The 12,121-nt window shown below is 41.0% G+C and overlaps 1 protein-coding gene across 6 annotated transcripts in view; it reads right to left on the reverse strand.

The window, feature by feature from the left end:
• Positions 1–151: 151 nt before the first annotated feature.
• LOC307034001 (uncharacterized protein) overlaps positions 152–12,121 on the reverse strand; it is a 46,986-nt gene continuing 35,016 nt past the window's right edge. For 5 of the 6 annotated variants that reach the window (XM_079672669.1, XM_079672668.1, XM_079672667.1 and 2 more), the window contains 20 exons: positions 12,024–12,056; positions 11,876–11,911; positions 11,708–11,767; positions 11,043–11,120; positions 10,854–10,889; positions 10,696–10,749; positions 10,108–10,185; positions 9,942–10,004; positions 9,732–9,762; positions 9,450–9,503; positions 9,331–9,365; positions 8,581–8,697; positions 8,347–8,494; positions 4,837–4,901; positions 4,608–4,736; positions 4,264–4,296; positions 3,480–4,163; positions 2,993–3,190; positions 2,499–2,608; positions 152–2,216 (listed from right to left, as the gene is read on the reverse strand). In XM_079672669.1, the coding sequence (XP_079528795.1) occupies positions 2,003–2,216; positions 2,499–2,608; positions 2,993–3,190; positions 3,480–4,163; positions 4,264–4,296; positions 4,608–4,736; positions 4,837–4,901; positions 8,347–8,494; positions 8,581–8,697; positions 9,331–9,365; positions 9,450–9,503; positions 9,732–9,762; positions 9,942–10,004; positions 10,108–10,185; positions 10,696–10,749; positions 10,854–10,889; positions 11,043–11,120; positions 11,708–11,767; positions 11,876–11,911; positions 12,024–12,056 (2,256 nt within the window). In that variant the 3' untranslated portion in view covers positions 152–2,002. The remainder of the gene's footprint in view (positions 2,217–2,498; positions 2,609–2,992; positions 3,191–3,479; positions 4,164–4,263; positions 4,297–4,607; positions 4,737–4,836; positions 4,902–8,346; positions 8,495–8,580; positions 8,698–9,330; positions 9,366–9,449; positions 9,504–9,731; positions 9,763–9,941; positions 10,005–10,107; positions 10,186–10,695; positions 10,750–10,853; positions 10,890–11,042; positions 11,121–11,707; positions 11,768–11,875; positions 11,912–12,023; positions 12,057–12,121) is intronic. The other variant, XM_079672665.1, reaches the window with a different exon arrangement.

Consider the following 12,121-nt stretch of genomic DNA (forward strand, 5'->3'; position numbering starts at 1 on the left):
AACAAACGAGACGCAGCTGTGCAGGCAGCTGGCCAATGACAGGAAGACGACGAACACACAGGAATATGACAGACAGCACCGCAGATAATCTGAGTTAGAGAGACGGGAGGCATCAAATTCTGTTTCCTCGCAGAGAAGGAGACAACACTCACACTTTCCACACAGGTTTATTCAAGCAGATGCAGCATTTGAAAAGGATGCTCATCAACACAAAGTAAAAAACAGATAATAATGATCTTACTGCAGTTGTTAAGGCACGTGGAAACGTCACTTTATGCGGAAACTAATGAAAGGCTGTGTTGGAAGTTTAACCGCAGAGTGCTGTCAGCTAGCTGCAGTGCATTTACTGTTTGTGAACAAATAAAAACAAATAGAGAAATAAAAAGCAACAGTGCATAGACAAACAGTTATGGCTGAATCCTGTCCAGATATCTGTAGGTACATTTGTTTGCATACTTCCTGCACAAACTTTGTATCAGAGGAAATGTGTGTGTAAGGCTGCACATCTTCTGGGTATATTTGGAAATGTTATTATTCACACACTATACTAGAAAATGCACGGTTTATAAAAAATAAATATCCCTTTGTTACTGCAAAAAATACGGAAACATCTTCCCATGTAAGACAGTCACAACATAAAAAAGACTATTACTGAAGTGCTATGGGTTACAGGTTACATCAGTGTAAAAGAAAGGAAGTTAAACCATTTTTAATAAACAATAACTCAGGTTTATGTTGGATGCTGAAATGTGTGGATAACTGCACCGATGCCCACCTGAGTATTTCAATTTTCCACTCTAGCTCCGACATAGACTGTATATAGAAAGTAAATGTGGAATTAAAGCCACAGGAGACGTTGTTTTAATTCATTATTAACACTGCTCTTCAGGTATTAGGGTTGTAAATATAAAGAAGAAAGGGACACATGAAATCTACCTGTTTTTTCGAAATGTAACTCAAACAGACGTACTTTCTACGCATGATCACAGTGGTTTATCCCTTTTCTGAGATACATTTATTTCCCTTTTATGGATAAAAATGAGGGGGGTGCTGTTGTGTGACATATCTGGCAAGAGATATTAATTATAACATTTCCCCTTGTTGAGGAAATATTATAAAAATGTAATTATTCGTACCATTTCCTGAAAAATCACAAAAGTTGTTTAGCATCAAAGCTTTTAAAAATAATATCCAAATATCCTTAAAGATTACTTCTGGATAAGAAACATATACGTTTATTCATAAAGGAATCTAAAATGTATATAATACATTATTTTTTGTTGTATATATATTGGACAAGAAAATGGGTTTTCATCTTTAATTATGAAAGGAATGTTGTTTATTGTGCATATAACTGAATATTTTTCCATCTAAATGGTTAGAAGAGTCTTTGAGGATTTTTGGAAAGTTCTTTAAAATACCATAAATTGATGTTGAATCGTAAAATTTTTGGTAATAAACACATCTATGTAATGGTATTACACAAGAGGCACAAACCTGTGACCCTGACACTTTGGATAAGCCTATCTATAAACAGTATTGGGACTACTTTCTAAGAAGTAAATTGCCTCTATAAAATCAGCCTGTGTGTTCTTAAGTATAAAGCACCAAGCGTCAACATTTATATCAGCATTTAAGCGATTGCTAGCTTAAAAGTGGAAAAGAACCATTCACAGACAAGCGAGCGTCCCTGCTGGAAACACACTGTTGCCTTGTGTACTTCCAATATGGCTGCCGCAGGGTGTGTTACTGTATATATCCTGAGTTTAAACAAAGGTTCAACATGTGGGAGGGTCCTGTATAGCACCATATGGGAATGGCTTACAAACAAACTAATTATTCATAAGAGGAAAACATATTTACAACATACTGAAAAGTATGGACAAAAGCATGGCTTCGGGAGGTGTCCAGTGTGTGTGTGTGTGTGTGTGTGTGTGTGTGTGTGTGTGTGTGTGTGTGTGTGTGTGTGTGTGTGTGTGTGTGTGTGTGTGTGTGTGTGTGTTTATCTCTTGGCCTGGCCGATGTAGCTGTTCTCGATGCACAGCACCACGTAGGAGCCGGAGCAGCTGCTGGGGGTCTGCTGCAGCAGGTTGCCGCTCCGCAGCTCCGCAGCCGTGCCGCTCAGCGCCCGCTCGCCCACCCGCCAGCCCTCACAGATGTTGTCCACCTGACCCCTCCCCGCGGCGTTCGACCCGTGCCACAGCATCTTCTCCGGCCTGGGAAACATGGGGAAAGAGGACATTTTAGAACTCCAATACCTGAAGAGCAGTGTAAATAATTATTTGAAACTAGGTTTCCAGTGGCTTTAATTCCACATTTAATCTTGATATATATTATTTGTTGGTGATAGAGTGGGAAATGGAGTAATTGAAATGCGAGTATTGGTGCAGTCATCCACACACTTCAGCGTCAATAATTATAGTACATTTGCGTCTATTTTGATTACTGCATACCAACTAAATTCTGTTAAGGTGGTTTGGGGATGATTTTTGTCTCACCATGTGCTGTCGTTGAGGACGTCTTTGCCATCGAAGGAGTACATCGGCACGTTGTCCTTCATCCTGCCCTCATTAAATATGGCGTCCCAGCTGTCATACAGAACCTCGTCCTGATGAAGGTGACACACAAAAAATCAGTGCAAAGATCTGGTGAAGAATATAGAACTGGTGGGCAGATAGTTACAGAGATTATTACAATTATTATGATCAATATGTAGATAATATGTATTGCACTTTCACATAAAAGTTCTGCTTTTACTTCCATGTGCTGCTACACTCCTGCAAATGTACAACTCTTTGTATCAAAATAGGACAAAAAAAAAATCGCACGTTTCCAATCATTTCATCTTTGATTATGAGACAATAAAGCCATTAATATAACCCTCTTCTGTTTCTACCTTGATATCAACATGCAGACATGAGACCTTCTTATTGGACCCTTGAGAAGAATATGAACAATATCCTTAAATATCCAGAAACCCTCTGCTGGCTACCTTCAGGTTGACTATGGGCAGGTGGTCCCTGTCGCTCCGGCGCACGATGCTGTGCAGGTCCTGCAGTTTGGCGGAGAGGAAGGCCCGGAAAGTTCCCTTCATCCCGATGGCCTGAGCCTGGGTGAAGCACTGGTAGTCTGCTCCGCGGATCCCCCGCATGGAGCCGGAGTGGGGGCTGTTCAGGGCGATGAGGTGGAGCTGGGGAACACCAACATGTACAGCATTCATATTTGATTTCATTAAAAAACTTTAGCGGAGATGTGAGCAACTGTGGTGACGGTAAATACACATTTTTACATATTATTGTATATACTGTTCAATGTGCATGTTTACTTTTTATTTACATTTAACAGAGAATATTTTCTCTGTTTCATTTAATTCAATCTTTCTTTGCACATTTAACAATAGAGCAACCGTCACAGTTTACCCCCCAGGATCTATAAAGTATTCAGATTAAATGCGATGGTGTGGAAGTGGTCTCTCTTACCCCTGCTCCTGAGGTATGATGGTGCACTGGAGTGTGGGGCACACGAGGAGGGGGTCTTCGCTGAGGAGTGACGGCGTAGCGAGGGTCCTCGTAGCGGGAGTCCGGGTACGCAGGGCGCTCCTGAGCCGTGTTGACAGAAACCCTCCCGTCCGGTTGGTTCAGGCGGTCTGTGTAACTCGGGAAACGTGGATCTGTGGGTGGAGGGAACCGAGGGTCCGGCTGATACCGGGGGTCAGGGTTGGAGGGATATCTGGGGTCAGGGTGGGAAGGGTATCTGGGATCAGGGTTGGACGGGTACTGTGGTTCCTGGCGTGTAGGTTGGTGAGGGTCCTGGTGTGTAGGGTGGCGAGGGTCCTGGTGTGTAGGTTGGTGAGGGTGGTGAGGGTCCTGGTGTGTAGGTTGGTGAGGGTCCTGGTGTGTAGGTTGGTGAGCGTGGCGAGGGTCCTGGTGTGCAGGGTGGTGAGGGTCCTGGTGTGTAGGGTGGTGAGGGTCCTGGTGTGTAGGGTGGTGAGGGTCCTGGTGTGTAGGGTGGTGAGGATCCTGGTGTGTAGGGTGGTGAGGGTCCGGGTAGACGGGGCTCTCAGGTTGCCTTTGGGAGTCGTGTACGGAGGGGTCGGTGTTTTCGGTGTGGTGAGGGGAGTAGGGGACAACAGGTGGGGGCTCCACAGCTGCAACCTCGTTACCCTGGAGATAATGGGCATTATGTGAATGAACATAACGTGCATTATGTACATTAAGACAATGGTCATTGTACAGTATGTGAAGGAAAAGCCAAAACACTCACATCTACAACGGGCAGAGCAATGTAATCCCCAAGCTGCAAAATAAAGAGACAACAGAAATATACAGGGGGTTACAGCATGTATGCATGGAGGTTGCAATATGACGTAGGTGTAAATACATAACATAAATAAATGAATAAATACAGAAATAAATAAATATAGGCACAAGAATTGTTCAAATTAAATAAATAAATATTGGAATACAAACATTTTTTAAATTCTTAAATAAATAAATATATAGGATTTTTTTTTTTAATAAATATAGGAATACAATTAGTTTTTTAAATAATTACATTAATAAATGTAATATGTCCGGCCGATGTAAGATAGTAAGTCAATGCTTCACCTGGACTTGACGAATGCCCCCCCGGACCCTCAGGTAGAGATCAGTTTGATCTATGATGTAGACCAGAGAGCCCTCAGGCTGTCTTCTGGCGGTGGCTGTCATGGTGTCATACGTCCTCAACACCGTCACCTACAACCACAGAAACACTCTTACAGCTCAGCTACGGCTACATTACCGCTGGTGTTTGTATCTCGTGGTGTTCTGTAAGATAATACAACTGCTTATTCACCCCTGAGGAGTATCCAGGTAGTCCAGGTGTTCCAGGTGGTCCCGGGGGTCCAGGAATATTGATAGCTGTCATAACAAAAGGGAGGGGATCACATGACTGTATGCAGACTTAATTGCAGTGGTGGGTATTCAAGTAGAAATACATTAAATCATACAAATACGTATCTCTTCATTAGATGCAATTCTTAACATAACTGCATTATTTTAAAACATGTCCTCAACAGGTTATAATAAATGTGAGTGCTGTCATTCATTAACATGCTCAGGAATGTAATACAACAAAAACATATTTCTTATGTCAATTACTGAATCCTAGTTTGAGAGGTTTCAGGGCAGTCCGGATCGTGTGTGTAGAGATCTTATTTGTCGCTGAATATTATAACTATGTGTTGCTAAGTCTCAATAAACGTAGGGAGAAGAGTGTAGACCAATTAAAATGAAGTAAAAGCACACACTTTCTCACAAATGCACAAAGAATTCAGCAAAACTACGCGAGTAACAATTTAGAAACAAATTACTCAAGTAAATGTGACGCGTTATTACCATGGTTATTACCATGGTTATTAGCATGGTTATTACCATGGTTATTGGGCTGCACATAACTGGTACGCAGGTGCACCGGGTCATTTGAAAAAAGGTGCATTTGCGTACCAACATTGAGAGAGAGAGAGGGAGAGAGAGAAGGGAGAAGTGAAAAGAGAGGAGAGAGAAGAGAGAAGAGAGGAGACAGAGAAGAGAGGAGAGAGAGAGAGAGAAAGATATTTGCGAGTTGCATATGAACTCAGGGCCGATGTTCCGGATTAACTGGTTCCCTGGTTAACTGGTTTCCCGATCAACTGGGGTGATTTCTTCTTCTGTCGTTTATAGGGATATAACGATACCAAAAACTCACGGTACGATAATATCGTGATAACAAGTCCACGGTACGGTATTTATCGCGATATTGAATAATAAAGGGAAGGGAAAAAAATCATAATTTTTTTTTTTTCAATAAAACATTTTTTTACTCGGAAAATGTTTCTTTATTACATAATAAATCTGATTTTTACAGCCTTTTTGTAGGATTGCAGTATTTTAAAGTGTCAAAAACAAAGTGACAGTAACAGACCGGAACAAGAAAACCAGTGTTTTTGTACCTACTGGTACTACCAAACAAAGTAAGCATTTTCTTTATGCCACTGCATCTCACAAATAAACAAGGACATTTAATAATCAGACCCTGCAATAAAATAAATCAAGTTTCACTTTAGTTTTTCAAGTAACTCAACTCAAACTCACTAGTCACTCACTCAGCATCATCAGACAGGTTTTTAGGAATATGAGAATGTCCACATTTCCAGGTATTTATAAGCTGGGATGTTTGGGCATTTACAATATCCCCTGCTCTGGAAACAACTCTCTCGCTTGGTACTGATGTTGCTGGGACACCAGTGGTCGCGTTAACCGAATATTTTATTTAACAATGACGGAAAAATCTGAAAGCAGTCTGTCATTTTGACAGATTAGAACAAACTAGGAACAGCGCCAACGTTTCCCCGCAGCGAGGCTCTGGTGTTATGCCGTGTTATGCATGCCCTCCAAAAGGAAATTATATAGTTCCCAAACCGTACTTTGCCGTACAGATCAATACATGTCTGGGAGGTTTTGCTTCACGCTGTGCGCGTCCCGCGAGGTGCATGCACACACGGCATAACACCGCCCCCGTTGACAGTTCACGAGCATGCTCTATCGTGAACTGTTCAGACCCGACGGGTAATAAGGGATTATGACGGATATTTTACGATCCTGTCTGTCAAAATGACGGACAGCGAAAAAGTCTAACGCCAGGCTTATTGACATGGCAAGATATAAATATATGGTTGGTACTTGTCAACGTCTCTAGGTGTGTAAATGTAGCCCTGTAAATACGATGTCCTTTTGTGTTATGTTATGTGTTGTTTTATTTTCATGTTGTAACCTACTTGCTGCCATGTTGGACAGGTCTCTCTTGAAAAAGAGATCGATGATCTCAATGGTACCACCTGGTAAAATAAAGGTTAAAAAAAAAAAGTGTTTAAAAAAAAATTTTTTTTTTTTAAATCGCGATAGATTTAGTCAGTCTCACGACGGTATTGGGAAGTTTATTTACCGCGATACCGCGATATTCGGTATATCGTTACATCCCTAGTCGTTTACATACATCTTTTGGTGTATTTGGCTCGGTAGGAAGACTTTGATGCACATTCAGTACCAGTGTGTGAGGTTGCACTGGCGTTATAACTTTTCGCCTAGGGCGCCAGATCTGGGGAGGCGCTGCGCTGGCAGTTCTGGGAGGGAAAACACATTTTTGACCGTTGGTGCTCATCCTAATTTTCGGCCTTGATGTAACAATATTCATAATTAAGTAAATTTAACACCCTTTACATCCCGGTTACACATTTCATTTGCCCTGTACAATGGGCGCTGTAAGTGATGAAAATGGGGGATGTCGGCTTATCGCAGCTCACAGCCAAAGTGCGAGTGAGCGAGGGAGAGAGGGAGAGAGGGAGGGTGCACCGGTACCGGCTCTGTTGTTATTAGAATCTGCTTTAACGGATATAAGAAGAAGATGTGTCTACAATAATGTGGAGGGAGAGTCAGACTGAGAGGCTGATAACTGCAGCTCAGTGAGGTAAGGACTCTGAGTGTTTACATAGTTAACTTTAGTCTAAGTTCAAACGGTTTGGTCACAATTTATGTAAACACATATTTCCAAGACACTCCTTTATAATTATTGGGATAAACAGGTTTGAAATCATTTCAATGTATACTATACAGGAACCAAAAACATCCTTTAAAACTGGAGAGATACAAAAAAAATGCATAAATAAATAAATGTTAAGGTAAAATAAGATATGAATGAACAACACAAATAAAATAAGTTACATTAATTTGTTATTGGCTATGCTCACTGCATGTGTGTTCTGTGTTCACCTCTGCATGTGGGTTCAGTGTTCACCTCTGCATGTGTGTTCAGTGCCGTGTGTCTGGCAAATAAAGTCAAGACCCCCTCAAAAGTTACGGTTTATTTCATTCTAAGGATGAGCACCAAGCAACATCTCCAGGTGCTCCTTTGAGAACCAGGGCAAAAAAGTGATGTGCACCCCATTACCCACCATTAGGGATATTAGGATAATAATATCACAATCCTTTCGACCGAATATCTTGATATCAATAACGCAACAATCTTGTAAGGTTGACCATGCTGTATTTACTCAATGAGGATTTTGATAAATAATCAGTAATAAGTATTCTTTGACCAAGCGGTTAAAAGGCAAATAGGCTAATCGAAGAGCTAGAAAAACTTACTCCAATTGACTATAAATCAGCATTTTAAACTAAGAAAATACTAGTCATATAAAAATATCTAAAAGTAACTAAATGATTGACAAAATGTTTTGTGATTTAACATCACAATAACAATAGAACATCGACACGTTTCCCAGCCCTACCCACCACTGCTTATACGGTTGTGATTAGGACCCTAACTCACTCTGTGTGCCTCTGTAAACTTCAGGTGTGGATCCTCCTGCAGGTCCAGGGGGCCCTGGGGGTCCTTGCTGACCATCATAGCCTCTCCCTGGCTGACCGGGGGGCCCCTGAGGGCCTGCTGGCCCAACGATGGAGTCTCCTCTTGGACCCTGAAGCAACAAAGACAGGAAAGTATTTAGATTTGGATTTTCAGAGCACAGATTTACTCTTTAAAGCTTTAGATTTCTGATCTTACCGGGGGTCCAGGTGCTCCGGCCCCGCTCACTCCATATCGGGGGTCATAATATCCCCCGGCCGGTTCTCCTTTATCCCCTTTGTAGCCCGGGGTGCCACTTTCCCCTTTCATCTCATTCTGCACATATGAACAAACACCCAAGACATTAAAAGATAATAGTTCTTGTGGGAGAAACTTCTGAAGCAATTGTAAACAGGACTCAGAGAGACACGAGGAGAGTTGGAGCTTTGGTGGCAAACACTGACGGTTTATTGGGAGTTACGGCCGGAGAGTTGACAAGACAGGTGGTGTGTCACGAGTTGACACAGCGGTTACCAAACCAATTCTGAAGAACTCCTTCTGCAGCTCGAGGTTTTAAATAGTTCAGAGTGTAATAATCGACATTCTTCATCAGTGAGACTAAACTAATTATGGACCCTGAATCTAACAGAGCTCTCGTCCATAGGAAAGAATGTACGCCAGGGAACCTTCGTCCCTGAACTGTAAACGACCTCATGGCGGCTTGTGCTCGGTCACAGACTGGCAACAACAATGCGCCCAAGCTGCCCCTCCTTAAGAGAGATAGCAGCTATATCCAAGCTGCCCGTCCTTAAGAGAGATAGCAGCTATACCCAAGGCCGTAGAACTATGCCATGGGAAAGGAGACAGTGAGAGGAGAACATGATGAACTTTGTCCAAGATTAAATACCTAAGCAAATGATTCTCCAACAGTACTGATGGTCATAGTTTTAAACAGAAAGGCACACTTACCCTCAGGGAGTAGATGTCAAAGGTCGACCCGCCTCCTGCACAGAAACAAAACGTCTTGCTATGAATTTCATCTTTATTAAAAAGCTATTTGTTTTTGTCCACAGGAAATGTTACGCTACCTGTAATCTCAACTCTGCCTGGGGGTCCGGGGTCCCCTTTATCTCCTTTAGCAGCTTTAAACAAAAAGCACAGCAACATTATATCAAGTAAAACACCTGCAGTTCAGATAACATTGTGTTTATCCCAAAGGAATAAAGGAATAGATTGATGATCTCATTCGCTTCATTCTTTATCCTATAGGTCAAACCAGCTACTCCATTTTTAGTTACAGACATAAAAGTGGCATTCATCTTCTCTAGAAATAGATTAAAAAAAGCAAAGCTAATACAAATTAAACTTACCGTGGTTATATCTGGAATAATCGTCATATCCCTGCAATTCCAAAAGATAACATCCATTATTAGATCAATAAATTGCAACATTTAAGTTAAGCGATCTCTAATTGTCCCCCATATACTTCAATTCAGATTCAAATGAAGGACATTACTTAAACAGATAAGTCCTAAATTAAGTTAAATCTAGGTAACGTGATATATTTTCTTTTTACTCACTCCCTGTCTGTCTGTGGGATAAGATCCAGGAGGTCCGGGGGGGCCGGGGGGACCTGGAACACCCTGGAACAAAACAACAAATATTCATTATTATGAACGAATGTTAAAAACTTCAAGTTAATGGGACTGAAATTGAGGCTTTTGAATAAAGATCTGAGAAACTCACAGGGTAACCAACTCCAGACCCAGATCCTGATCCTGAGTCTCCCTTCTCTCCTCTGACGCCGTTCAGCCCCGGGCGACCCTGAAATAAAACAGAGTTACATTTTTGTCACATAAAATATATCAACAAACGTCAAAACCCTAAACAATTCTGACTGCGGGGACTCCTACTGGCACTGTGGAGTGGATCGTACCATTTTTAAACCGACTTGATATATTGGTTTAGTAGTCATTTTCAACTTGTAGAAGCTCAGATACAAATATAAAATATATTAATAATTAAATAATCAATAATAACTTATTTCTTTTCAAACTAAAGCCAACTTATTCTGACAGAGAAGGGGCTAGCCTTTTGTCATGACCCTTTATCAGGGGCGGACTGGGACTAAACGTATGACTTATAACGATTTAGTGTAACACAATTAATTAAATTCACCGTTCTTGTTTTTTAAACTTTGTTAATACTCTAATTTGGAGCAACCCCTGGATAAAGGTTTTTTTGAAAATCAAATGTTTTACCCTATATATAAAATGTAAAGCATAATGTCCACAATTTGATGATAAAGTAAATGATACTATTTGATATACTCACAGGTCTGCCTGGAATCCCAATCTCTCCTTTATGTCCTGAAGCACCATAAGGACCCTGGAGAGGAAAGCATTTCATACAGGTCAATTTAAATGATTCACTTATCGTATGTACTATCAGCAAAGCATTTCAAATGTGGTGAATACGAATATGGTACTCACTGAAGGTCCCTCAGGGCCCGGGGGTCCAGTGTCACCCTGTGAATAAATACAAATAAACACTGAGAACACTTTTATGGATTAATACCTGCTTACATCCCTGCACTGTCAAAAGTAAAGGACAGTATTTAGGCTAGTCTGAGCTGTGGTGCAGTAATAGTGAGGTCATCCTATTATCTGCTCATTTCTTACCTGACGTCCTGCAAGACCCCCGAGGTACTGAGGTCTCCCGTCCGGCCCCAGGATGATACCAGGCTCTCCTTTCGCCCCCTAAATAAAAACAACATTTAATGCAAACAACCAGTATAGAATGAGACGAGAAAAACAAACTGATAGTGAGGAATACTTGGATAAGAAATGACATATATGTGCTGCATTGAATCAGACATCATCACAAGCAGATATACTAAACATCCTACAATATCAAGAAAATGTATCATCATGCTTTTTCTAGCAATCACCCCGTACATTTGCAGAAAAGCTGGGTATTTCAAAACTTATGAATTACTCAAAAATACAAATAATTATGGCTTTATCTTAAAATTAGCCGAGAAGATAAATAAATAAGCTCGGCCAAAGAGTTCAAGTTTGACAAGATAGTTAAAAACGGGAATAAAAAAAAGAACAAAAATATGATTGTTATATATCCTAGTCACCTGGATAGGTCAATTAAACTGTTGATGTTATAAAATATGAATTCAAGTTGGAATAAAGAATGTTAATAAAGTAAATTGTCAGAGTTCTCTTGAAATACGACTCATTGTTGGGACAAATCTATCTAAGGTATAATTCTACAACAAAAAACATGCAATATGTATTTTTTAATGTGTAATGCAAAATAATTAGTAATAATATACCTTAGCTGCATATCCTGGAAGCCCTGTGTCTCCTTGGTCTCCTTTAGGCCCCGAGGGTCCCTAAATCAAAGCACATTAATGACATTATTACACAGTGATGCACTTCCATTCATTTTCTCATTTGAATTGAACTGTTGAAATGCTACGATAGTAAAAAGAGATACATACTGGAAATCCTGCTCGACCTGGAACACCAGATCCTCCCTGGAGAGGAGAGCGATTACACATGAAGAAAACCATCAACAAGTAGTGCTAATGTGTTTAAATAACTTTAGTTTAGTGAGGTTTATGGTGTGCTCAGTTAGGGGGAACTCACCTGTGACCCTCCGTTCCAAATCACTTCATTAGACTACAGAGGGAGGTCCGTTAGTGGGGGGGGGGGGGGGGGGGGGTGAACAAACAGCAGCAGGCAGT

This window comes from Notothenia rossii (genome assembly GCF_949606895.1).
Source record: "Notothenia rossii genome assembly, chromosome: 3".
Lineage (NCBI taxonomy): Eukaryota > Metazoa > Chordata > Actinopteri > Perciformes > Nototheniidae > Notothenia > Notothenia rossii.